The following is a 27,799-nucleotide window of genomic DNA, read 5'->3' as shown; positions in this document are numbered from 1 at the left end:
TAGGTGCTCGGGACACCAAAGTAAGCCCCTGCTGTCAGATATGATTCAAGGTGATGTCATCCTAAGTGTCCATCTAAATCCCCAGGGCCTTTTAAAAATTCAGTACTGAGTCGAGTGGATTTTTTTTCTGAGCAGGATGCAAGGGTGATTTCATTCCCAGGTTCTTGTCCAGGTGGATTCAAAGAATGAAGCCACAGACAAAAGGTGGTAATTGAAAAGGTGGAAATTCATTGGAAACAAGTACAGAATCCCATGGTGGGGGGGGGGGGGGGGTCCCAAAGGGGTAGCCCATTAAGCCCCTTTTTTCTGAGGTTTCTAAAGGCTGCAGTTCTTTGTTTTTTGGTATTCCCTTCTGATTGTCACTATAGCAGCTTCAAAGCTCAAACCCCATGTGGTGCCCCCATTCTGTCCCACATCAGTGGTAGAATTCTCTGTCTCCTGTGAAAATCTGTTTTCCTCTTGCTCCCATTTGTCAGCATTTCTCTGTGAAATCCTCTGTGAAAGTTTGTTTCCTCTTCCTCCCCATACCCTGTGGCTTGTCCTTGTCGCCTGTGAATGGATGGCTTCCTCTCCCCTTATCCTGTGGCAACTTTTGTTCTCTGTGAATGTATGCCTTTTGGCAGCTCCAAGCCCCCAACCAACTATGCCTTCCTCCCCATGAAGCCCCTAATTCCTAAAACTCCCTAAACCTGCCTATTTTACCCCTAAAAACTCCTTCCAGTGCTACCCAGGCCCCACTCCCAGAGCTTCTAATTCAGCTGGTCTGGGTGCAGCCCAGGCTTCACTGTTCTCACAGAGTTCCCAGGTGGTTCTAATGTTCTGGTCGGGGAGTGGAGGCGGGGAGATATGAGAAAGCGCTCGGAGAGGCAAGGATAAAGGATACTGGCTGCTGAGGGAGGTGACAGCACATATGGCTCAGGCCCTGGGCTTTTGGAAGGTTCCCCAGAGGAAGTGACATGTAAAGTGAGACCACTAGCAGAGGCTCATCCTGCAACAAGAAGTGGGAACAGTGTCTGGGAAGGTGCGAGGACCTCAGAGCATCGGTGAGTAACACATAGACACATTTACCACAGTCCAAGGCCAGTGATGAGCGCTCAGTCAGAGTTCCTTTCCAGTTTCTCTCTCTCCCTTTGTTCTTGCCAGCCCCACTCCCTTCCCATTACTGTTCTTCCTCCTACAATGCACTGTGTCGACAGGACAACAGCTGATTCTCCAGCTCCTAGTAATTATCCAGAAGCGCGTCCTCCTGTTATCCATCAGCGGGTGGACCACTCACATCTCCTGCTCCTCAGCCAGGCATGAGCCAGGCCCGGGCTCCCTCTCGCAGCACCCAGCTCACATGCCAGCTAAGGGAGAGGGGAACCCCCACATCCCTTTCTGCATGACTCCATCAGTGTTTCCCCCAACCCTCCACCTTCAGGCTCACAAGGACAAAAGGCATTCTTCTCAGGTATTTGATTTCCTTTACACTCAGTGCCCCTCTCCCCCTCCCCCCGCTACCCCTGCCACCCCCCCACCCCCACCCCCTCCCCGGCCTCACGGGCTGGTAACTACTTTGGATGTGTTTGACAAATAGCCACTGAGAGTTCCCATCAATCCATTTCTTAAGAGAGATTCTTACTGTTAAAATATAATTGAAGTTTGGCTTTTCAGGAGTGGGGTGGGGTGGGGTGGAGAAATTCACAGATATGTACCATATTCAGTAAGATTTAAGTCTGCCACTTTCATGCTAAAACGAGAGAGAACTCGGACATGCTTTTATATCCTGGAGAATGAAGACATTCAAGGACCTGCTTAACCCTCACAGAATCTTCGCTCGTTCTCAAGGCCAGGGGTGCCCGGGGGAAGGGGGCCCTGTTCTGACCTGTGCTGATGTCTGCTGACTTAGAGTACAGCCAGGCATCAGGGTCAGGAGGAGACTGGGATTTGAGGAGAAAAATCCATCTTCTGCTGGAAATGTCATTGTCCTAGGATGCCAGGGTGGAGAGATCTGGAGAGTGCACTTCTTCTATCTACAATCTCCTAAATGTAAAAGGAGAATATTATTTTCCCTGCCTGTTCGATGGCCCCACTCTTTCCTTCTCTCTCCCCACTTTCCTCATTTTGGGCCACTTTGACATATGGGCCCGACCAGAAACAAAGGTTGCAGCTTCATCCAAGCAGCCATCTGTCCACACTTGCCGGTGAACTCCATGTGCCAAGAACTCCCACTCTGAGGGCTCTCTGGAGAGGCGAGCTGATAAGCTTGTGCCTTTGATAAAGCTCACAGCCTCAGATGGTCTGAGCAGGGTGGGGAGGCTGAATCCCTGGGAAACTGCGTCTCTCCTGGAGATGGTCTGGATCCCTCTCCGCCTGGAGGTGCTGACATTATAAGAATGAAGGAATGAGGAAGGAGGGGTGGGGTGAAGGATCATCTCAGATGTTAGAGGAGCCAGGGCTGCAAAGAAAACCTGGCTTGGCTCAGTTTTCTTCTGCACCTGACCTTACTGGAATCCTCTTTCCAAAAACCTAAGCCTTCTCTGGGCCCACAGGGTCTGTCCGGAGGCTGGCGATATGGTGGGAAGGCCCCTGGTTTGGAGTCAGGCTGCCGGGTATGAGTTCACTATGAGCCTGGCGAGTCTGGTTAAGCGACACCATCTCTTGGAGCCTTGCTTTCTTCGGTCAGATGGAAAACAGTCCTCCCTCTTGGACTGCAATGGACTTAAAATGCACCGACATAGTTAATACATACAGTGCAGTACAGTGTCTAGGACATGGAGGGGGTCTCAGCCAACTGAGTTTTCTCTCCTAATTTTGTCCTTTGCTAAATGAAAGCAAACTCTTGAAAGCCCCATTCATGTACACGAGACATTCATCTGTCCATCCGAAAACGTATTATTAGCACAAAATAACAACTTCAGGCCTACATTTTGCTGAGCTAATCATAAATCTGAATGAAATAATTATGTAAAGTATTCAAAAGCAATTCAGTGAGAAGATGCCTCATCTGCCATGATGGGCTCTTCAATTACTCATTTTTAGTACTGCATTATACCATTCCCTGGCAATAATTATTAAACACTTCAACTGTATTGCAATATAAAACTTAAAAGGCTGATTTATTTCCTAGGTATTAGGCTACCTAGTATAGCATTCCCCAGTTATATGGTTTATTTAAAAAAAAACAAAAAACCTGTTTATCAGAGTGATTTTCTAGCATTGAGTCAGAATAGACATCCTCTCCCCAAGTGGAAGACAAGGGGACAATGGGTTAGGACCAGTGATTACTCATCGGGGACATGAGCCCAGGTTCCCTGCTTCCTGGTTTTAGTTTATGAATCTGTAAAATGTGCATAATTCCTACTTCACAGGATTGTTAAGATGATTATGTGAAATAATGTAGATGAAGTGCTAGCAAGAATGTAGAGTATGGAATTGTAAATGGTAGTGTCATTGCTACGATTGTGCATTGTCCATTTCCTGGTTGTCACTTTAAGAACTCAAAGGAAGTCACCCAACTATTCCAGCCACTCTGCTAGACACTGTACACAGAGCATCTTCTTTTGTCAGCATGACATATCCATTTTACAGATAAGAACACTGACGCACAGAGAGGTTAGTTACTTCATTCAAGCTCATTCAGTGAATAAGATAGTAATCGGACCCAGGTGTGCTAGGCCTCTAAGCCCATACATCCCACTCCCTTCACTACCTCAGGAGGCATATTTCATCTGGTTTGAAGGAAAATTCTTCCTTTTCTTCTTGATTCCTTTAAAGGAGATATCTCTTTCTTTTAAAAAAAAAATATATATATATATATATTTTTTTTATTTATTTATTTCAGAGAGGAAGGGACAGGGAGAGAGAGATAGAAACATCAATGATGAGAATCATTGGTTGGCTGCCTCCTGCACGCTCCCTAGTGGGGATTGAGCCCGCAACTCAGGCATATGCCCTTGACTAGAAAAGAACCCTTCAGTCTGCAGGCCGACGCTCTATCCACTGAGCCAAACCAGCCAGGGTGAGATATCTCTTTTCTTACTGAGGATTACCTACCCCTGGTAAATGACCAGTTCCCCCAAAGTCCGTCTCTACCTTTTAGAATCCCCCAATCATCACCTGGAAGATGAGGCTCTCTTTTTAAATAAGGGCTACACTGTGGATAGAGTGATTGGGCAATGACCCTTCCCCCCCGCACACACACACTGGAACCTGTCCATTGTACTTGAGGCTCCCAAGCCAAGCTGGATTTAGGCGCAGGCCAGCTGGGCTGGTGCCAGGACCCCAATTTGTAAGGAGCATTAAAACATCGCTGAAAATGTAATGAGTTGGGGAAAACCATCTTTACCAGAATTACTGCGAGCAAACATGACATGAGAATGATGCTAATATTTATTATTATAAGGGACCCACCGTGAGTATAATACACACAGTGGTAGCTTTGTGCCAGAAACTTCTCTAACTCCTTTCCATATATTAACTCATTCAAGCCTTCCAGCCCATGGAGGTGTAGATACTATTATTATCCCCTATTTTACAGGGAAGAAGAATCCTTCCAGAAAGGTTAAGGAATTTGCTAGTCATTCCATTAGTAAGTAAGCTGGTAGGCTCTCCCAAGATGTTCACCTGCCTCTTGTTGGGGGAGGGGGGGGGGGGCGGGCGGGGGGCGGGGGGATCTCTGGAAGCACTTAAGAGTCAAGAGATGGTGTCTAGCTTGCCTTCCCAGCCCCTGAGTTGCTAGGTGAGGTGTGCAAGTTCATGGCTGAGAGTTGACCTGCTCAGGGCAATAAAGAGTGAGTGAGCGCTGAGCCAGCAGTCTTCCCTGCCTCCTCCCCACACACAGCACTCAGTCTCCCTCCAAATGCATGTTGGGCATATATTTAGAGAATATCATTTTGAAAGGGGACCATTATTAGCCTCTCAGAGCACGCACGAGTCCCGCTCCAGCCCTGTTCCCGAGGCTGGCCTGCTGTGTTTGCTCTCACTATGGGAAGCAACCCATTTAACTTGGAGAATTCCTCTGCTGTTGAGGGAGGACACAATCCATTAGCTCTTGGGACTCAACCTCTGTGGATTGGAGGCCACGTGCCCAGGGCGAGGTGTCAGGGGGGCCGCCTACGACACTCATGGCCACCTCTGCAGGCTCTCAGGGAGGTGGGGGGCACACACCTAGGAGAGAGAATATAAAGCAGAAGGGGTAACAAAGGTGAAAATAATATTCTGTTGGGAGAGATGCCAGTGCAGAAAGGGATGCTAGTAACTTTGGTGAAGGGATATGAGGTTGAGAGGTGAGAGTCTTTGTAGGACTTTGTGGGAAAGAGGACAAGTTTTGGGCCTAAATCTTCACAGCCTACAAAAGGGACCACTGTCAAAAGCTAAACTGGAAAATGCAGCCAATGCAGACATTCAAAGGATGTTTCTGACACGATTAGAAAAACCTGGAAAAACCGGGAGGCTCCAAGTATGAAAAACAAGACATGAAGTTATGCACACAATATGAACACAACTGTTCACAAATTTCAAAGTATAAATAGAGAAAAGGCTAGAAGGAAACACACAAACCAAAATGATTGAAACAGTGGAAGATTTCTTCCCCTTTACCTTTCTGTCTTTGTAAAGTTTTCTATAACGCACTTACTCTTTAGAGCAATAAAGAAGAAAATCTTTATTTAATTTTTAAAAATCGATACTGAAAGCTCTTTCATAAAAGACAAAGCAGCTGTCTTTCCTCCCGTGATTTTCAGACTGAGAAAATACACATGGGAAACTAGAAAGAGGTAGTTTAATAGCTGGGATTGTTTTTATTTGGGTTCTCTCTCAGATTTTATTGAAGTTGTTCAAAATCCCTTCCTGGACAAATCCAGCAATAATAACCTGAATTAACTTTACTCCCATAAAAATTAAAGATATGAAATTTAGCCATAAGGGATGATCATAATAGCTCTAAATTATAAACAACAAAATGTCCAACGTACTGAGGGTTTGTTAGGTGAAATGTGGGTAACCCATACTGTGGCTATTATACAGCCATAAAATATTTTATTGAGATATTGAGTAGAAAAAAAAAATGTTCATGATGTGTTATTGAGTGCAAAGCAGATTCCAAGACAGTCTAGTACAATCGTATATTTTAGAATTGCAGTTAATGTGTATGTATATGCATAATCTGAAAAGATATACATCAAAATGTTAATAACTAACTTGGGGGTAGTATAATTATGAGCAATGTTTGTTTCATAATTTTTGCTTCACTGTTTTCTAATTTTCCTCCAATGAAACAGTATTCCTGCTTCTTCTCTTTAGGGTGTCTTTCTCCTCTGTTAATACAATTAGACTAAGGTGTTAGGGGACCATTTTCCTCTAACTATAATATACTGATGACCCATTATATGCTTTGTAAATACAATCTCATATACTTCTTTTGTTGACAAAACAATAAGGGTATTATTATCTTCATTTTGCTGATGGGAAAACAAACTCAGACAGGTCAGGTAACTTGGCCAAAGTCATAAAACTGGAAAATGTCAGCCAAGATTTAATCCAAACCTACCTGACTCAAACATTCATGCACTTTCTACTCTACCACGACTCACAAACCTTAGAGAAGAAATATCCGGTCCCTATCAACGTCCCGTACGCTCTCTGACTCAACAATCTGTATTTAGATGCACTGATGCCCTCTCCTTCACACTCAGCCCACCTGCTATTGAGATCAATAAGGACTTAAGCGGACACTGGCCCCAGTTGAAAGTTATCACGTCACTATTCCTGATAGGTGTGGGGACATGAAAAATAATTTTCTGGGTGGGCTAATAATTAAATTAACATGAGATAGATTAACAGCAGACAATATCCAAAGTCACTACAGATGTACATTTGGGGGTGCCAAACGAAAATGAGACCCAAAGAGGCATTGGGCAGTTGAGGTTTAGATGCCATTCTGGAGCTAAGGAGAAAGGGGGGAGGGTGGTTTGGAACTTCAAGAGTCAAGAAGGCAATTCACATGGAGATGGAAAAGCAAATGTTTGGTAAATGAATGTTTGCTGGGCCATCCTTAGCAATGGGCCACAGAGAGGACTTTGAACAAATGAACCTTGCTAGGTTCCTCTCTGTCATTCACACACTAGTTTAAAATGAACTATAGCTATCTACGGTGATACCTCCTTTCCTAGAGCAGGTTCTCCATCTAAATTCCTTTTAGGCAGTCAGGAGGAAGGTCAAAGGTTTTTCTTGATTCTTTTGTTACTTAAAAAAACCATCTTAAAATCAATATCCCATAAGGCATATTTTACATGGCAAAACTTTGGACCCCCTCCTAGGCATCCTTGGTTGTGGTGCCCTGCACTGACCCCCTGGGCTCCTGAGTTGTTCTCTTATTCATGCCGCACATCCCCTTAGCTGACATCCCTTCCTATCCCAAGGCACAGCTTCCAAACCTACCCTCTCCTGCCAACTCTGCTGCAAGCCCAAGCTCATGGGGCCAGTTTGTTTTCTGTTGTGGCTGCTGTTTCAAGTTCCTGTTACAATTATATGACTTATCCTCACTTCTCACGTGGGAACGGGAGCCCTGACCCTGACCACTAGCCCTGATGTCTATGTCAGGCTGTCTTTCCTGAAGACATATGTCCAAGAGGCCACCTACATGGATTTGTGGATAGTGTTCTCTTTGATGTCTGACTCTCACAGTCCACACATTTTTTGGAATGCTTGGAACTTCATCTGGTACTTTAATGCTGTGTAGCCTCATCTCCTGAGGCTTACGTCTGTTGGACCAGAAAGGGTGAGACAACTTATCAGGAGAGAGAATCCAGATCAGAGTTGAGAAGGGGAGCCAAGATTAGATTAGGAAAGAAGTATTGTGTATTCAAGTCTCAAGAATGTGAGGCCATAAATAGGATGAGGGAAGAGTAAAATACCAGGGTAAAGGTAGGTCATGATGCAGCTTTCAAATAGGTTTGGTGTGTGATTCATGACTAAGATTGTGATCAATGAAAAGTTTTGGAAGTCTTTAAAGTCATGCTGATGAGGTAGGTAGCTTAGAACATCTCTAATATTTGAAAAGGTTATTCATGACCAGATGCCACACTAGTTGCTTTAACTGTAGGTTGCCAAGAATTCTGGAAATAAAACCTTGTCCACCTGTCTAAACCTGGGTCTTACCTGGCATACCTGGCTATCTCATCTGGTTGGATGGGGACCAGTTAGTAACAGGTTCTTAAACTCTCTTGCTTGCAGGGAGTCAAGCAGCTGGCTTGACCAGCAAATCTCTCCCAAGTGACTTTAAACTTAAACTTATCCTAAGAAGGTCTATTTTAGCCTTCAGTAAAAACATGGAAATGTTACCCATGGACTGCTGTGATGAAGTCCTTTAAAAAAATTAGAAACTTTTCCATTTAAAGTAATTTATCATTATTGTAAAAAATTTAGAAAAGACATTAAGCATAGAAAAGAAATAAAAATCACCCATAATGCTACTACCAGACACAAACCCCCTATTGTACTATGTTTTAACTTTCTGGTCTCAAGTCCTCAGAAAATAAACCACAGATTGAAATGATTGGTGAAGGGCCCGGCTGGTGTTGCTCGGTGGTTGTGTGTTGACCCATGAACCTGGAGGTCACAGTTCCATTATCCATCAGGGCACATGCCCCTGTTGTGGACTCAATATCAGTAGGGTGTGAGCAGGAGGCAGCCAATTAATGATTCTCATCATTGATGTTTCTATCTCTCTCTCCCTCTCCCTTCCTCTCTCTGAAGCTGATTTTTAAAAAATACATAAAATGATTGGTGAAGGCTTTTTAAGGGAACTACATTTAGTTGGTGGCTAACATGTGGAGACGTTTGGGGGTTGGGGACAGGCACAAGAGCAGGTTCTGACAGAACCAGAGTTTATGGAAAGAAGCTGATATTTTCTGAAAAGCAAACAACTTTGGAAGCATTCTCTGAATTGGAGGAAACAACCCCTTCTGTTCAATACTTAATCACCATCTGGCAACTGAGGTTGTGGATAAACAACTGAACCAGTATTTACCTGACTAGGCTTTAATGGTTTGGAAAACATTCGTCTTGGTTTCAGTTCTGGGCCAAGGGCCTTTAGTCTTATCACCCACTGGAATTTTTGCCAGAGGCAGCTGGAAAGAGCACAGGCTTTGGCTTCAGATAGCCTGGGGTCAGAATTCAGGGCAGATCACTTCAGCTTCATTCTCTTACCTGTAAAATTGTAATAATTATTCCCATCAGGAACTCAATGATGTGACCTTGTTAAGTACCTGGCACATAGTAGGTGTCGATTAAATATTAATTCCCTTTAGTTTTCCCAATGTAGTCACCCAGAACCCTCCCAAAGATTTTAAAGATTGTGGGCTGGAATAGGTTAATGGGCGGGTGTGGGGGGCAGGGGTGGGAAGGAGGACCTATGTAATACTTACAACAATAAAGATAATAATAATAAAAGATTTAAGAGCTCTGAGAGAGTGGTCCCTGAGAGAGTTCTCTATGACAACCTTTACTTAAAGGGAGTCCTCACTGGAGGCCACTGTACAAGTCCAAGAAAATCACATTGTTTGGAAATCCACCCTCACCCCAACAAAGCTGCAGAAGGGAATCTAAGAACTCTTCAAGAAAGTATGAAGCAAAAGTACTACTATTTACATTTACCAACTATCTATGTGTGTGTTGGAGCGGGGTGTTTTGTTGTTGTGGGCTGGACCAGTGTGTGTGGTTCTATGGGACTAATCCTGGCTAGAGAGAAAATTCTTACCTAACATAAGGGAGATGACACTATTAGGAGGGTCTGTGGTATAGGGAAAAGAGCACAGGCATTAGAGCCACATAGGGCCGACGTTAACTTCTAGCTCTACCACTACGGGACTTGGACAGGTTATTGAACCCATCTGCATCACAGTAGTTTCTTCAAGGATAGACTTAATAAAGTTTGAGGGGAATGAAAATAATATATGTAAAGTCTTTAGCTAATAGATACTGCTCAAAAATGCTAGCCATTTATTAATAATCATTTAGGAAAACAAAGTCTAAAGTCAGAAGGAAGTCCAGGGAGTTGTCTAATGAAGGGAACTGGGCAGATAGTGCAACCAAGACACAGAGCCAGAAATCTTGCAACCAAAGGGAGGAGGCAGTACACCTATTTATTCAGTGCACACCTATTATGTACCAGCACTATGTTAGCGCTGAAGACACAATGGGGGAAAAAACACACCAAGAGACAATACCTATCCTCCTGTAGCTTACAGATGATCAGAGAAGTAGATGTTAATCAAGGAATCAAACAAATACATGTAAAATGAGAAGTGTGATATAAAGTCTAAATGGAGAGGAATGGGTGTATGAGAACATATATAAGGAAGGGGAATTGCCACAGTGAAGGAGACAGGGAAGGCTTTTCAATGAAAAGTGAGGTGGAGGAAAGGAATGAAGGGAACAAGGAAAGGAGGGAGGGAGATGGAATGAGGGGAGGAAGGAAATGGAACTGACTAAGCTTCAGAAGAAAGCAAGACCAGCGTGGCCAAGAGCAGAAAACAAGGAGGGAGATGGCACAAAGAGACTACAGAGGCAGGAAGGCAGGGACTCAGCTCTGGTAAGGATTCAGTCTTGATTCTGGAAACAATAAAAAGCTGTGGAATAGTTCTAAAAAGGGAAATATTCTAGTTATATCTGTGTTTTTAAAAATTACTCTGGCTTGCAATGTAGAGAACAAACTGAAGAAAGGCAAGAGAGGATGTGCAGACACCAGTTAGGATAATTTTATATTGTTTGAGATTTTAAATGATGTAGCTTCATCTAGGGTTGTAGTAGGGATAGTAGTAGAAATTCAAGAGCTATTTGGAAGGTAAAATGGAAGCATTTGGATGTAGAAGGATGAGCCAAGGATGATGTCCAACATTTCTGACTTGTACAATGGGAATAGGACCAGGTTAGAGGGAAGATTGTTAAGTTAGTTGTTGACAAGGTGGATTTGAGGTGTTTTGATCCATGAGGAAATGCAAGTAGAATATAGAGAGTTGGAGATACATGCCTGGAGCTCAGAGAAGCAGCCAAGACTAGAAATATAAGTTTGTGAATTATCTACACAGAAGTAGTAATTAAAGCATGAGCTGAATGAGATCACCTACAGAGAAAGAATAAAGTCAGAACAAGAGAGGGTTCAGGACTGAGACTTGAGAAATTTTCAATTTAGAAGCCAGTAGAGTAGGATGAGCAGCCAAAGAAAGTGAAGAAAGAGTGGACAAGAAAGTTGAAGTGGGGAGAAGAGCAGCAAGGAGCCATGGCACAGAAACCAAGGGAGAAGAATGTTTCAAGAACAAGGATTACATAGTACCTACTGGGTTAAGCATTGCAAAAGCCAGGGGTCAGTTCCCGGCCAGTATGGCTCAGTGGTTGAGTGTCAATCTATGTATGGGCCGGGAGGTTGTGGTTCAATTCCCGGTTGGGGCACTTGCCTGGGCTTGTTCCCCAGTAGGGGGCATGCAGGAGGTGGCCAATCAATGATTATTAATGATTCTCATCATTGATGTTTCTATCTCTCTCTCCCTCTGACTTCCTCTCTCAGAAATCAATAATAAAAAAAATTTTTTTTAAAGAGCCAGGGATCACCTTAGCTAGAGCTGTTTGGATAGTGTGATGTATCTGCAAACCTTGGGATTGGATTGAAAATGAGAGGGAGGTGACGTGAAGACAGTAAATATAGCCAACTCTTTCAAGTAATTTCATTATGATGGAGAGAAGAGAGATAACACCATAATCAGAAGGGGATGAGGGTTAACTATAAGTTTTCTCTCTTTACCTCAACCATCACTGCTAGAGAGTGGATGAGTCCTAAGTAGGGGCAGCTGGGGATTGAGAAAAGGGAAAAAAAGAGACAGACACAGAAACAGTAGGGAAAGCTGGGGCCAGGTGGGACGCTGCCCTCTGATGGAGAGACAGTGACCCAGAGCTGGTGCAGTGCGTTTATTATATACAGCATAATTCCAGGAAGTTTTACTAAAGTGTAAGACAAAGGAAATTATGTGAAATCATGGTTAAAGATCAAGCTGTAATTCTTCATTCTTGTGGCTTCTTTGTAATTGTCACTCCTGGCTGAGCCCGGATAATTGCGTCTGTTCCTTGCGCCTGGCTGAACTTAGATAATGAAACCCACTCCCTGGCACCTGAGCTAAGGGTCAGGCTGACAACATACCTGCCTCTGGCACAATATGTTTCCAGGATGTGGCTCTGCCGATGCCACTGGACTCAGCCGCCAATCAGCTCATGTGCTTTCCCAGGCGCTGCCTACAGTTAACTGAGTGTCTCTTAATTTTTAAGTGGAGAGGCTCAAAGGTGCTTAAAAGACTAATGGGAATGATTTAGTTGGGGCAAAAGTTGAATCTGGAGGGGAGAAAGGGAGTAATTGCTAGAGTCAGGAAGAAGGGATGGGACCAAAGCAGAGATGTAAAAAAGTATGGCTCCTCTGTTATAACAGGAATGAAGAAGGTCATGGTGGCTACAGATGGGAAAATGAGGAACTTTATGTCTGATAACCTTTGGTTTTGTTTGTTTGTTTGTTTCCTGTAAAGTAAGAGGCAAAGCAATACAATAAGAGGTTTGGGGAGATTTGAAATCATTATTGTCAAGAGTGGGAAAGTGACAGGGCAGACTTGAGGCTAGGAGTCAATTAATATAGGAGATAATTGACCTTATCACGGGCTTTGTCCAGCAGCCCTGTGCTGCACAAGTGTGAGAAGGTCATCTAGGATTGGGATTTTGTCACATCCGGAAGATAAAATGACAGAGAGGTAAGGGAGCTCCTAAAAATAAAGAGCCACAAACAGATAACACAATGTTGATAAAGAAGAACAAGGAAGAGGGACTTGTCCTTCCAGATATTTAAATATATTACACTGTCAGAAACAACATGAGTGTTTAGGAACCTGGTACACAATTACATTGAACATATGTCCCATTTGCCTGGGAAAGTCTCAGTTTTGCCTGTTGTCCCAGAACAATTATTAATAACAGCCCTTTCCAACCTTGTTTGACCATAAATCGCATCATCAGTCTATATAAAAGAGAGGTGGCATCACAAAAAAGTGGGGGAAAGATGGGTTGAAACTAGTATTAAAAGCAGCTCACAGTATGGGCTCTCCTGGGGCCCCATCCCAAGTGAAAGGAGCTTGGAAGTTGTCCCTCCATCTTAACAAGTATAAAGCCAATCAGAATGGAAAAATCAACTCTTTTAACATCTATCAGAGAGAGAGACAGATAGGAAGGTACAGCGAATCACAACTTATCAGACCAGAAACCTCCACAGACCAGGGCAGGAAACCTAAACTGTAATTGGTAGTTTGCTAAAGGCTCCTCAGCGTGGACAATTCTGAGAGCTAAAATCTCCAGGGGCACCCAGCTGGTGAATTCGGGGAGGGGAACAAAACTTTTGTGAGTTTTACCTCCAGGAGCTCCATCACATCTGTCCTCACGGTGAATATCAGAGAAAAATTTCCTTGCACTTCTGGCAGGGGGAAGAGAAACTGAATAATTTTTAATATGCCAGAGCATTCTGTTCTCAATAGGCCTGCCCTTAATTGGTCGATCAGATAGCAGTTTGTTAAAAACAACAACAATGTATTGTTTCATATACTTATAGCTATAAATATGCTTATGCATGCTTATGTATAAGGACTAACTGTTTTATCAGGGCCTAACCTTTGGGAAGGGCGGGAGAGGGAACACACAACCCCAGCCCTCCAGCCACCCTGTCTCATCTAAGGAGTAGGGGGAAACTGAGAAGCACCTGTGACGTTCCACAGTGCAGGACCTCAAGTCACCAAAAGACTGAGACCTAAAAATAGGACCATAGAAGGCTTCCCTCACCCCTCACCCACACCTCACCACCACAATACTAAAGGTCTATTTATCTCAGTTCCTTTACCCAGGACATCATGTCCAGCTTTCAACAAACAACTAGAAGGTCTACCCCAAGGCAAAAAACACAGTTTGAAGAGACAGAGAAAGTATCAGCACCAGACATAGCAGGGGTGTTGGAGTTATCTGACTAGGAATTTAAAACAGCCATGATTCATAGGCCAAGGGCACTGGTGGATAAAGTAGACAGCATGCAAGAACAGATGGGTGATGTAAGCACAGAGATGGAAACCCTAAGCGGGGAAAAACAACAACAAAAAGAAATGCTAGAGATAAAAGACCTTGGAACAGAAATGAAGAATGCCTTTGATGGGCTTATTAGCAGACTGGACACAGCTGAGGAATCTCTGGGCTTGAGGATATATCAACAGATACCTTGAAAACTGTAAAGCAAAGAGAACAAAGACTGAAAAACAAACACACAGAACAGAATATCCAAGGATTGTGGGACAGCTACAAAAGGTATAACATACACGTAATATGAATACCAGGAGAAGAAAGAGAGAATAGAACGGAAGAAATATTTGAAACAGTAACAACTGAGAATTTCCTCAACTTAATATCAGACAACAAACCACAGATCCAGGAAGCTCAGAGAACATCAAGAAAGAGAAATGTCACAAACATTACATCTAGGTATATCATTTTTATTCTACAGAAAATCAGAGACAAGAAAAAATCCTGAAAGAAGCCAGAGGGGGAATAAAACACCTTACCTGTAAAGGAACAAAGATAAGAATTATATCAAACTTTTCTTCAGAAACTATGCACACAAAAAAGAGTTGAGTGGAACATTTAAAGTGTTGAGAAAAAAAGAACCACTAACTTAGAATTCTGGATCCTACAAAATTATTCTTCAAAAGTGAAGAAGAAATAAAGGCTTTTTCAGCCAAAGAAAAATTGAGGGAATCTGCCACCAGTAGACCTGCCTTGCAAGAAATGTTTAAAAAGTTCTTTAGTGAGAAGGAAAATAATATAGGTCAGAAACTCGGATCCTCACAAAGAAAGGAAGATTATCAAAGAAGGAAAAAATGAAGGTAAAATGAAGTTTTATTTTTTTCTTATTCTTAATTGATCAAACAGATAACAGTTTTTTCAAAACAACAACAATGAATTCAGTTTCATATACTTATAGCTATAAATATGCTATGTATGCTTATGTATAAGTGAAATAAATGATAATGCAATGGACATGATAGAGAAATTAAGAATATATTATAAGGGGTTTGCACTCTCTGTGAAGCAATATAGTATCATTTGAAAGTAACTTGGGTTGGTTGAAAATTTATGCTATACAGAAAATTCTAGGACAACAACTAAAAAAAGCAAAAGAAAAAGTATGACCAATATGGTTAGGAAAGAGAGAAAAAGGTCATATAAAATGCTCAGTTAAAACCACAGAAGGCAGATAATGTATGGGAGACAAAAATAGGAACAGAGAACCAGGGCAACAAGTAGAAAATAATAACAAATATGGCAAATGTTAATCCAGCTATTATCAATAATTACCTCAAATGTCAATGGTCTAAATACACCAATTAAAAGACAGATTTTTCAGAGTGAATAAAAAAACAAAACCCAACTGCGTGTTGTTTACAAGAAACTCACTTTAAATATAAAGACATGTGCCCTGGCCATTTTGGATCGGTGATTAAAGTGTCAGTTTGAGGACTGAAAGGTCACTGGTTTGATTCCCAGTCAAAGACATGTACCTCAGTTGCAGGTTCCCCAGCCCCAGCAGGGGCTCATGCGGGAGGCAACCAATCTATATGTCTCGTTCACATCAATGTTTCTCTCTTTCTCCCCCTCCACCCTCCCACTCTCTCTAGAAATCAATGGGAAAAATATCCTTGGATGAGGAAATCCTATATAATAAAAGCCTAATATGCAAATCACCCAACTGGTGGAATGACTGGTCGCTATGATGCACACTGACCACCAGAGGGCAGACGCTTAACATGGGAGCTGCCCACAGGACCCAGGCCAGCCAAGGCGGTGCCAGTCAGGGAGCCACCCAGATCGCCCACCAGTCACCACACAGATTGGCCCTAATCGCCAGCCAGGCCTAGGGATCCTACCTGTGCACGAATTTTGTGCACTGGGCCTCTAGTAAATAAATAAAAAGACGTATAGATTAAAAGTAGAATGATGAAGAAAGATATACTATGCTAACACTAATCAAAAGAAAACAGGAATAGCTATATTAATTTCAGACAGCACACTTCAGAGCAAGGACATTTACTAGGGATAAAAAGAGAATTACAAAATGATAAGGAGGGTCAATACTTGAAGAAGACATAGCAATCCTTAATATGTATGTGCCTAACAACCAGTATCAAAAAACGTGAAGTGCAAACTGGTAGAAATGCAAGGAGAAATAAATGAATCCACTATTATAGTTGGAGACGTCAACACCCCTATCAGAAATGGACAGATCCAGCTGGCAGAATATCCATAAGGATATACTTGAACTCAACCATACCATCAATCAACTGGATATGATTGACGTATATAGACTACTTCATCCAACAATAGTAGATTACACATTCTTCTACAGCAGTGGTTCTCAACCTTCCTAATGCCGCGACCCTTTAATACAGTTCCTCATGTTGTGGTGACCCCCAACCATAAAATTATTTTCGTTGCTACTTCATAACTGTAATTTTGCTACTGTTATGAATCATAATGTAAATATCTGATATGCTATATGTGTTTTCCGATGATTGCGACCCACAGGTTGAGAACCACTGCTTATATGGAACATTCACCAACATAGACCACAATCTGGTCCATAAAACACACCTTAAGTTTAAAAGAATGGGAAGCATACAATGACTGCTCTCAGACCACCATGATATTAAACTAGAAATCAATAACAGAAATCTTCAAATACTTGGAAATTAAACAACATACTTCTAACTAACACACAGGTGAATGAAGAAACTTCAAGCTAAATTTTAAAATCTATTGAACTAAATGAAAATGAAAATACAGCTTATCAAAATTTATGGGATGCAGCAAAAGCAATTCTTAGAGGAAAATTTATACCATTGAATGTACATATCAGGATAGAATAAAGATCTGGCATTTATAATTTAAGGTTCCACCTTAGGAAATAAGAAAAAGAAAATCAAATTACATTCATTGTAAGCAGAAGGAAATAAATAATAAAAATTAGAGTGGAAGCCAATGAAATTAAAACTAGGATATTAATAGAGAAAATCAACAAGACCAAAAGCTGGCTCTTTGAAAAGATAAATAAAACCCATAAGCCTCTTGTCAGGCTAACTAAGAAAAAAAGAGAGAGAACACATATTACTAATATCAAAAATGAAAGGAAGGACATTACTACAAATTTTATGTCCATTAAAAAAATAACAAAGGAATATTCTGAATAACTCTATGCCCACACATTTGATAACCTAGATGAAATTGTCTAGAAAGGCACAATCTGCCAAAACTCACTCAAGAAGAAATAAACAATCTGAATAGGCCTATTTATAATAAAGAAATTGAATCAATAATTAATAACCTTACAATACAGCACCAGGCCCAGATGGGTTCACTAGTGAATTCCATCAAACATTTAAGGAAGAAATTATACCTATTCTCTACTTCCCAACTCGTTTTATGAAGCCAGCATCACACTAATAGTAAAACTAAAAGACACAGCAATAAAACTAAGATCCGTATCTCTCATGAACATAGATGCAAAAATTCTCAAGAAAATATTAGCTAATTGAATCCAACAGTATATAAGAAGAATTGTACACCCAACCAAGTGGGATTTATCCCAGTATGCAGAGTTGTTTCAACTTTTAAAAACAATAAATGTAATCTATCACATGATCAGGATAAAGAGGAAAAATCACATAATCATATTAATAGATAAAGAAAAAGCATTTGACAGAACCCAATATACATTCATATTAAAAACTCAGCAAACTAGGAATAGAGAGGAATGTCCTCAATAAAGATGTTGATAAAGAACATCTACAAAAAATAACCTATAGCTAATCTCATATTTACTGGTAAGAAACTTGAAACTTTCCTGTTAAGATCCCCTCTCACCACTACTTTTCAACATGTTACTGGAAGTCCTAGATAATCCACTAAAACAAGAGAAGGAAATAAAAGGTATATAGATTGAGAAGGAAGAAATAAAAGTCTTTGTTCATAAGTGACATGATAATATGTAGAGAAATCTGAAAAAAAAAGACAAAAACTCCTGGAATTAATAAGTGATTATATTAAAAGATTGATGGTTGCCAAGTTTTTTTGGAGGGTTGGGGGATGAATAGGTAGAGCACAGAGGAAATGAAACTATTCAGTACAATACTACAGTGTACAATGCCTTTAGTAGATACATATCATTATACTTTTCTCAAAACCACTAGAATGTACAACACCAAGAGTGAACCCTAATATAAACTGTGGACTTTGAATGGTAATGATGTGTCAATGTAGGTTCATCTAATGTAACAAATGTACCACTCTGCTGCTACATGTTGAAAATGGAGGAAGTTATGTGTGTGTGGGCACAGGAAGTATCGAGAAATTCTTGTAATTTCTGCTCAAATTTGCAGTAAATTTAAAACTGCTCTTCAGCCCTAACCAGTTTGGCTCAGTGCATAAAGCATTGGTCTGCGGACTCAAGGGCCCTGGGTTCGATTCTGGTCAGGGGCATGTACCTTGGTTGCGGGCGCATACCCAGTGGGGAGTGTGCAGGAGGCAGCTGATCGATGTTTCTCTCTCACCGGTGTTTCTAACTCTCTATCCCTCTCTGTAAAAAATCAGTAAAATATATTTTTAAAAAACTGCCCTTCAAAAAGTTTATTAAATTTTTTTAAAGTAGCTCACAGTATGGAGAAATGGAGTTGGATCCCTACTCCATCATATTAAAAATATAAATTCCAAATAGATTGAAGACTTAAATGTGAAAGGTAAAATTATAAACTTAATGTAAGAAAATATTGGACAATATCTTTGTGATCTCAATTTTTAGACAAAACCAAAAAGGTACAAGCCCTGGAAGAGAAATTGATGAATTTGGCTAGATTAAAATTAATTGAGTTCTGTTAAATGAAGAATTTAAAGATAAGATGAACCTCTGAGTGACAGAAAGATATTTGTAAATGATGAAGGATTCGTATCTAGAAAGCCCTACAAATCAGAAAAAAAAAAAAAAGATAGGAAAATCCACTGACAGCGATTTTAAGTAGACAGTTCACAGAAGAAACCCGATAAATTTGTGAAGAGATGCTCAAATGTGCTAATTTTAAATCAAAACAAGATACTAATTTACATCTATTAAATTGGAAATTATTAGAAAGTCCAACAATCACAATACTGGTAAGGATGTGGGGAAATGGGAACACTAATGCATAGCTAATAGAAGAAAAGTAGGCATAGTCATTCTGCAGAACAATCTGGCAGTACTTAGTGAAATTACTATTATACCCACAACCCAACAGCCCAGCAATCCCACTACATGGTTTATGTTGCTGAGACACTCCCATGTGCGTTCACAAGCAGAGCAGCATGAGGATCCATTGCAGCAATGTTTCTGGAGGCAAAGAGCTGGAAGTCAGCTAAGTGGTCCTCCCTGGGAGAGTGGATAAGTAAAATGTGGTCTATGCAGTGACGGCATACTAGGCAACAGAATCAATAAATTACATTCAAATATAGTAACACAGACATGCCCCAAAAGCATAAGGTTAAGTGAGAAAAAAAAACACCCTTAAAATACAAAACAATTCTATGTAACTTCAAGTAAGTAACACACACACACACACACACACACACACAGAGAGAGAGAGAGAGAGAGAGAGAGAGAGAGAGAGTTAGAGAAGGACATATATTAAATATTTAGGAGTAAGTGTTAAATAGAGGAGGGAAATGGGAACAGGGTAAAGAATACAGAGATAAACAAATGTAATAGACAACTGCCTTGGCTTTGTCCAGTGAAGAAAATATATGATGAATTAAGGAGTTTGAGTGCCTTTTTTTTTTTTTTTTTACCTGTTGTGCTAAAAGGAAGAGGATTTTTTAAGAAAATGTGAAACAAGTACAATATGGGTTTAATAGTTTTATTAGATTATATTTAAAGATTAAATGAGTAATTCAGATAAGCACTTAGTTTAGTGCCTGGCGCGTACTCAACACTCAATAAATGTCATCCATTAATGTTATTAACACTCCTCATGACATACCAGTCAACTGGAGTTGGCACTTAAGACCAATTGGATTTAGATGATTCCCCAAAAGATCCATAGTCTATGGCTCTACTAAAATGAATAGGCAAGTACTGGCAGCAGACCCAGAAGCAAGCAGGAGAAATGCTGAAAGCAGCCTTGGGGAATGGGAATGGCTACCAGCTTTTTTTGCAGTGCCATTGGAAACCTTGATGGCTAACTTGGGACAATACTAATCTCATGTACAAGTTAAGAAAGTAGAGAGCCCTGGCTTGGTGGCTCGGTTGGAGTGTCCTCCCGTACACCAAAAATTTGCAGGTTTGATCCTTGGTCAGGGCTCTTACAGGAGGCAGCTGATCGATGTTTCTCTCTCACACCAGTTTCTCTTTCTCTCCCTTCCCCCTACCTTTCCCTCTAAAATCATTTTTTTTAAAGAAACAAAGTAGAGACCACAGGAAAACAGTGCTGCGAAGCTGGGGAACTTCATGTAATTTGTGATACTTCTCCAAAGGGGTGTTTTCTTATAACACTTTAATTTCAAGTTATAAAATTGTTGCTGCGTTACAACTAGCCCTATATAGAGTGTTTGCTTTGAATTTTCTCTTTCTCATCCTCCTCTCCCTTCCCTGAAGTGGACACGGCTTATCTTAGTGAAATGAGCAAGATCATCCCCTAGTTTCCTGATCCTCAAAGTGCTGACCCAAGATCCCGGTCCTGGAGGGCATAGGACATATGCCCAGTCCTTGCCCTCTTGTTAATTCCACAAGCAGTGACTGGGACTCTACGCCAGGCACTACTCTGGTGTCTGGGGATCGAGAGCTGCTAACACAAAATGACAGCTTTAAAAATAAAATGAAGTGTCAACTCAGAAACATAAGAGCCTTCCCAAAACGAAGCACATTTTAATGTGTTTATTTTCCGCTGGTTTTCCATAGATCATAGATGAAGAAGAAACACAGTTTATGAGTAACTGCCCTGTCGCGGTCACGGAAAGCACCCCACGGAGGAGGACACGGATCCAGGTGTTCTGGATAGCACCGCCGGCAGGAACGGGCTGTGTCATTCTAAAGTAAGTGAGCATGGGATTCTCGTCACCCTTCACTCCCCTCCCCTGCGGTCCACCAAAGGCTTCATGGTGTGGTTGCAGAAAGAAAAGTGGCTTTGCTGGGCCATCGGGCAGGTTGCATCATTTCTCTGCCCTCAGTTATCTCCACTCCAAAATGGGACTGGAGGCCATCATTGGTAAAGTGCTATCAAAGAATCATTTGCCGAAATCTTGATTTTCACCTAATACAGTGATTCTCCTGGCCACTTTCTATCTTGCTAGAGATAATGCTACTATGGCTGGTCAAGAAAAATCACGAACCAGGTGAGGATAATCTTTGACTTTCTCCATCTGGAATCTAATACCTAGTAACCTTAATCTGTGCCAGGCTGACCTGAGACCCAACTGTAACCTCCATTAGCCGCCAGCTCTGCTTTATGATCCTATGTTTTTACCTTCTCCCATCAAAATTGCCCTCTTGTGCCACTTCCTAGGGGACCTCCTGGTTTTCCTTTTGGTAAGTTACAATAAATGATCAGAAGTGTTAACCAGCTAATAGTTTTCCTCTGAGAGGTAGCGTTATCTCAAAACAGTGTCTCCAAAACTGTATGCCATAGAGTGGTGTTCAGGGAGATGTAAATAGGCGGGCAAGAAATCAACTTCTGTGGTTAAACAAGTTTGAAATATGTTGTATATTGTATCTTCTTCTTGCACATTCACAGCATATGTTATCATATTGAAGGTTTTAGAAAATCCTGCTACAACGAAATCTGTTTAACTTGGTTTCATCCAGCATTCCCCAGACTTACTTGATGCAAAGCTCCTTTTCTACTGAGACATCCACTGACATTCACCAGCTTTGGAAACTAGGAATGACTTATTTTAAATAGATTCACAGAATGTATAGAGTGACGGTGAGAATTTTAGGAATTCAGATATACAATAGTCATGGTTAGATGACCAAGGCTCCAATTCCAATATCTGAGAAGTCTTCCCCATGGAGGTAGGGGCTGGGACCTTCCCAACCGTCTTCCTCTTCTTTAAACCACCCAAGGCCTTATTCATGTGTTTGGTTTATTTGTTTGCATCTCTGGCATGTGGACATTTCAACAGAATTACAAATGTGGTTAACTACAGGCCAGCCCCCAGGAGAGGCTGCTAAAGAAGGCTTTCACCTCCCCACTCCAATCCCTGTAGTTTCCGGACTCAGCTGAGCCTGACTTATGGAAAAAACCCCGGCAGAGATCTCTAGGAACCTCTGTCCCCTGTCCAGACCCAGCCCTCTCTTTTGCTGCTCTTTCTGGGCATCATCTGTTTCTTTTTTTAGTTTAATGCAAGCTGAGCATCCTTCCTCAGATTCCTTGAGAAGTTTGGCTCTTGGCATTAATTACACTGGTGATTTGAAAAAAAAAAATTAGCAGTAGAACTTTAGCTCTTGGTGTTACTTTATGTTGGAGATTTGTTTTAAAAATAGCAACTAGAAGTTTTAAAATGAAATTTTACATATAAACTTAATATATAACATATATCTAGTATCTAGTAGAAATGTGGGAGAAGACCTTGTGGAAATCAAGAGACCACTGAAACGAAAACACGCAGAATCTGTTTATTCAGAGCTTGCTGTATATCAAGGGAGTCAGCGACCATCATCACTAGCATTTGGGAGAGACTCAAAGGCAGCAGAGGAGTGGAAAAGCTTTAGAGTAAAAAGAGGGAAGACTGCAGGTATGTTCTGGTCGGAGGCTGTTGGCATGGGGGAGCAGGAAGGGGGATAGCTAGAAGTGAGGCCTGTTATGCAATTGGTTTGGAGAGTGCATTTAGCTTTCTTTGGTTGGTCATGACCTAAAAATAGAGGAGGCAGTAGGGAGGGGGGTGGGGCGGGGAGGTTAGAGAAGTCGGCAGTCATTGACCAAGTCCTAAACGTTCTGGGCTGATAGCTTCAGAGGTTGTGGTTTGGCTTCCCAGGCCAGTTGCTGCAAAGGTTGGGGTCAGATTTCTATTGTCATTGTCATATATTGTCTGCCCATTGTCCATTAGTATGTCCAATCTCTCAGCCTGAACACGGGTCTCAGTTTGGCTTTCTAGCACCCACACCCCTGCCCATGGTGGCCCTATCCCTCTGCAGGGCCTGGGGCTCTGGAGAGGAAAGTTGGAAAACATCAGATCTACGTGATGAGTCTTCCCACTCTAAAAACCTTACTCTCACCTAGATCTCTGGTTTTCTATGATTTCTTGTTCTCACACACCAGAGCGTTTGCTCTCCCTGGTGGAAGCCAGAAAGGCATCTCTCGTTTACCCATTAATAATGAACATATGCGGACATGCATTTATTTATTACCAGTTAAGCAATGTGGCTTGTGCATTCACTCATTCTTTCAGCAAATGTAACTGAGCTCTATCTGCATATGCATGATATGTATAGGCAACTGACGTATGTTTTTGGCCCTTGAGGTTCTCATGGGCCAAATGCAGGAGAGAGCAAAGGTCAGCCAATACTTTCTCTGTACCAGGAACACAGCTGCACAGCTCACAGGTTTTATCTAAGTTAATCTTCACAACAACTCCTCCATTTTACAAATGAAGATTCAAGTTTCAGGGAATTAGACAAATTTCTTTTTTTAACTTTTATTCATTGATTTTAGAGAGATGAAGGGAGGGAGGGAGAGAGAAAAAGAGAGAGAGAGAGAGGAAACATTGATTCGTTGTTCCACTTCTTTATGCATTCACTGGTTGATTCTTGTTATGTGCCCTGACCAGGGATCAAACCCACAATCTTGGCTTATCAGGCCGACACTCTAACCAACTGAGTTAGCTGGCCAGAGCTAGACAAGTTTCTTGAAGTCACACATCCATATAACTCTAAAACCCCATGTTCTTCCTTTTCTTTGTTTCTTCTAAAGGAACTAATACAAGCTAAAACTATTCACTGAAGAACTAATAGTTTTGCCGAAACCGGTTTGGCTCAGTGGATAGAGCGTCAGCCTGCGGACTGAAGGGTCCCAGGTTCGATTCCGGTCAGGGGCATGTACCTGGGTTGCGGGCACATCCCCAGTGGGGAGTGTGCAGGAGGCAGCTGATCGATGTTTCTCTCTCATCGATGTTTCTAACTCTCTATATCTCTCCCTTCTTCTTTGTAAAAAATCAATAAAATATATTTAAAAAAAAAGAATTAATAGTTTTCAAGATAAGATGTACATACATTTACATTGTAACATTTCAAATAATACAGAAAATAGTGAAATACAGAATACAGAAGAAGTGAAAAAAAAAGAACAACCAACCCTGACATTGCCCCTAATGAATCTCAGCATTTCCTACCCAATGGTAGCAAATATATCAATTTGGTATTTATTGTTTAGATTTATCTTATGCTTATATGCAGATAAGGATAAAAGAACATAGTTTCATTTTTGTGGAAATTTAAATTTACACAAATGGTTTCATGGTCTACGTGATGTACTGAATTTGGATGGCTTTTCACTAAATAAGATGTGTTGGAGAGATATCCAGGTCAGAAAATATAGCTCTACCTCTTTTTAAAAACTGTTGCAAACCATGTATAGTGGGAATGTGTTAGTTATTCCATAGTTGATGGACATTTAGATTGTTCCCAGTTTTTTGTTATTGCAAATAATATTATGATGAGCATCCTTTGTACATGCGCCTTGGAGCAAATATGCAAGTTTTTATCCCTGGTAGATGCCAAGATATGGGATCATAAGGGATACACATTTATAATTTTAATAGACATTGCCAGATTTTCCTCTATAAAGTTTGACAACTTAAACATCTTCTCTGACTATGAACAAGAGAGCCTGCTTCCATATTGACTCAATAACTCTTGGTATTATCAATCTGTAAAGATCTACCCATCTAATAGTTTTTAAAAATGGTATATTACATTAATTTGCATTTTCCTGCTTACTAGTAATATTAAGAATCTTTTCATATATATTCCATTTCTGTTTCCTCTTCTGTGAAGGGCCTGTTCATATTCTTGCCTATTTTTCTAATGATGTAGCTTTTAAAAATTGATTTTAAAGTATTTTTATATAATTATATGAAATATTTTATGTAAAAATATTTACATATATAATTTTATATACTTAAATGTACTTATATGTAAAATTGATCTTTATATATTCCAGATAATAATGCTTTGTTATAAATTTCAAATATTTTTTCTACCTTTTTAAAAAACATTGCTTATGGGTATCTAGTCATCCAGAAAATTAAAATCTTGATTTTAATCTCATCTATCCATCCTTTCCCTTATGAATTTTGATTTGTGTCTATTTTAAAAAGAACCTTCCTACATCCAAGATTATACATATATTCCCATCATTTTAATATTTTTGTAAATTTTATAATAAATTTAGGTCTTTAATCTTCCTGAAATTTAATTTTGTGAATGATATGCTACAAATAAGTCTCAGTAGAAAACAGAGGGCAAGCTCAAATTGAGGTGCCATAGGGTCAGTTTAATAAAGGGTCTATTTACAATGGTGTGACCACAAAAACAGTGGGAGGAGCTCTCACCGCCCAGAACAGAAGAAGCACGAGGTGGGGAAAGAGAGGACAGAGCCCAGAGCCCAGGAGACCATTACCTTCAGGAGCTGAGACTTCTGGTGAAGGGAAGCAGCTGGCCTGAGGTTATAGGGATCCCAACTTCCTTCCTCTGATTTCCTGCCAGTCCTCCCCTTTGGCCTGGCTCCTATTCTCAGTACGATGGAGTCCACTGATATTAATATAGTTTATATTGATTCCCCTCTCGGGCAGAGATCAGGGTGCCAAAGGATGGGGATGGCATCTGGAGAAGCAAACCCAAGACATCAGCACAGATGGGAAATCAAAATCGACCTGTTTTTCTCAAAATGGCTAGTTAGTTATCCCACATCCATTTATCAAAAAGTTTGTTCTTTCCCTGATTATGTGACATGCTACTTTATCTAATATAAATTTTTATACAAGTCTGTTCTGTTCTGCTGATCTTTGTATCCCTGCATGAAACCCACACCATTTAGTAGCATAATTTTATTTTATGTTTTGATAGCAAGTTATCGCTCATTAATCTTATGGTTCAAAATGTTCGTGGCCATTCAAGCAGATTCATAATTGCAGGTAAATCATAGAATAAGCTTGTTGTGTTCAACAAAACTTACAGTATGATTTTTTAATGGTGTTTCACTGAATTAATAGTCTAATGTGAGAAAAGTCAGCAGCCCTACAATATGTTTTCCAAGTCAGAAACATGAATATCCCCTATTTATTCAGGTGTTTTATGTCCTTTGGCAAAGTAATGTAATTTTTCTTCATTTAGATTGTGCATTTTTATGAGGCTTTTCCCCTCATAGGTGTTTTATGGTTTTATTGCTTTTTAGAATGGGTGTTTTTTTCTGTTATACTTTCTAATCTATGATTGCTTGTGTTCAGGAAACCTATTGATTCTTGTACCTTGACTTTGAATCTGCACATTGCCAAACTCTCTTGATAGTTCTGGTGACTTGTTCTTTCATTCTTTGGGGGAGATAATGAATAAGTATACCTTTTATTTCCTTTTCATGCATTAGTTTCTTACCTATCACCTCTACTAGAATATTAAACAGTGGTAGTCATACTTATTCCTGATTTTAACAAGAATGCCATTATATTTCACTTTTAACTATAACATGGAGTACACGTTTCAAATTGTGTCTGCAATCAAGATGAGAAAGACCCTTTATCTAGTTGAGAGAGTCTCGATATTTTTCATGGGGAAGGTGTTTGGGAAACCAACCAAGCAATCAGTATTCCAGCTGCACCTACCATGTGCCCAGGGCACTGATCCTGACTTCCAAGACACTTGGAGTCTAGCTGTGATAAATAAAAATACGTGTGCAAAAGTCAGCAAGCCCAAGACAGAACAGGGGAGAAATTAAGCATGGTTAGTCAGAAAGGAGATGAGTGGGGGTTGGACCCATGGGAGCACCAGAGCTTCTTGGAAAGGTTAGTTTATATCTTAAAGGCTGAAGTAGAATTTGGATGAATGGATAGAAGGGAAGAGGTTATGCCAGGTGAAGGGGGTGGACAGAGTGAAAATTGAAGTGAGAGCTTAGATGTCAGAGGAAAAATGGCAGCCTTGGGAGACACTAGGCAGAGTTAGCAAGATTAGAAGGTCTTTGGGGGCCAAAATCCATTGCTCAATCATGGAGGTCCTCCAATGTCAAGATAAAGAGATGGAACTGGACTCAAGAGGACCAAGGGAGCCATCGGTGGTTATTAAACAGTGACCTGACATGCTGGAAGGAAGGCTCATTAAAAAGTTAGTAAGGACACTGAAATCTGGCAGCAAGGTTCGGGGCAGGTGAAAAGGGAGATGCCAGGTTTGCTGCAGAGCCCTCGCTTGCAAAAAAGGAGCATTTGTGTTGCAGTGTTTGGGTAATGTTCCTGGGAGATGACAGCCTGGTAGAATGAGCTGCAGAGTCTGCTCAGTGTCTGCAGACGACAGCTCTGAAGCCTGCTTGGTTGTGTTGCTTTGCCCAGGAGGGCTGCGAAGGGAAGCACAGAGCAATTACGACTTTCCTTTTGGCACAAACCTGACACCATTTCCATTTGGATGCAAAGATTTGAACATTTCTAAATTACAAGCTTTCCAGGCAGCCCTCCTTATAGCCTTCTCCCTCCAAAT

The 27,799-nt window shown here is 40.9% G+C and overlaps 1 protein-coding gene across 3 annotated transcripts in view; it reads left to right on the top strand.

The window, feature by feature from the left end:
• The window catches only part of SPON1 (spondin 1), a 247,809-nt gene that overhangs the window by 45,522 nt on the left and 174,488 nt on the right, over nt 1-27,799 (top strand). For 2 of the 3 annotated variants that reach the window (XM_070428271.1, XM_070428270.1), the window contains exon 3: nt 21,023-21,156. In XM_070428271.1, the coding sequence (XP_070284372.1) occupies nt 21,023-21,156 (134 nt within the window). Of the gene's footprint in view, nt 1-14,020; nt 14,931-21,022; nt 21,157-27,799 lie in introns of those variants that run through there. The other variant, XM_070428272.1, reaches the window with a different exon arrangement.

The sequence above is a fragment of the Myotis yumanensis genome, unplaced genomic scaffold, assembly GCF_028538775.1.
Source record: "Myotis yumanensis isolate MYYU_CA2020_CCGP unplaced genomic scaffold, mMyoYum1.0.hap1 SCAF_10, whole genome shotgun sequence".
Taxonomy (NCBI): Eukaryota; Metazoa; Chordata; class Mammalia; order Chiroptera; family Vespertilionidae; genus Myotis; species Myotis yumanensis.
Note: the sequence above shows the minus strand (reverse complement) of the source record. Positions and strands in the feature narration are given on the sequence as shown.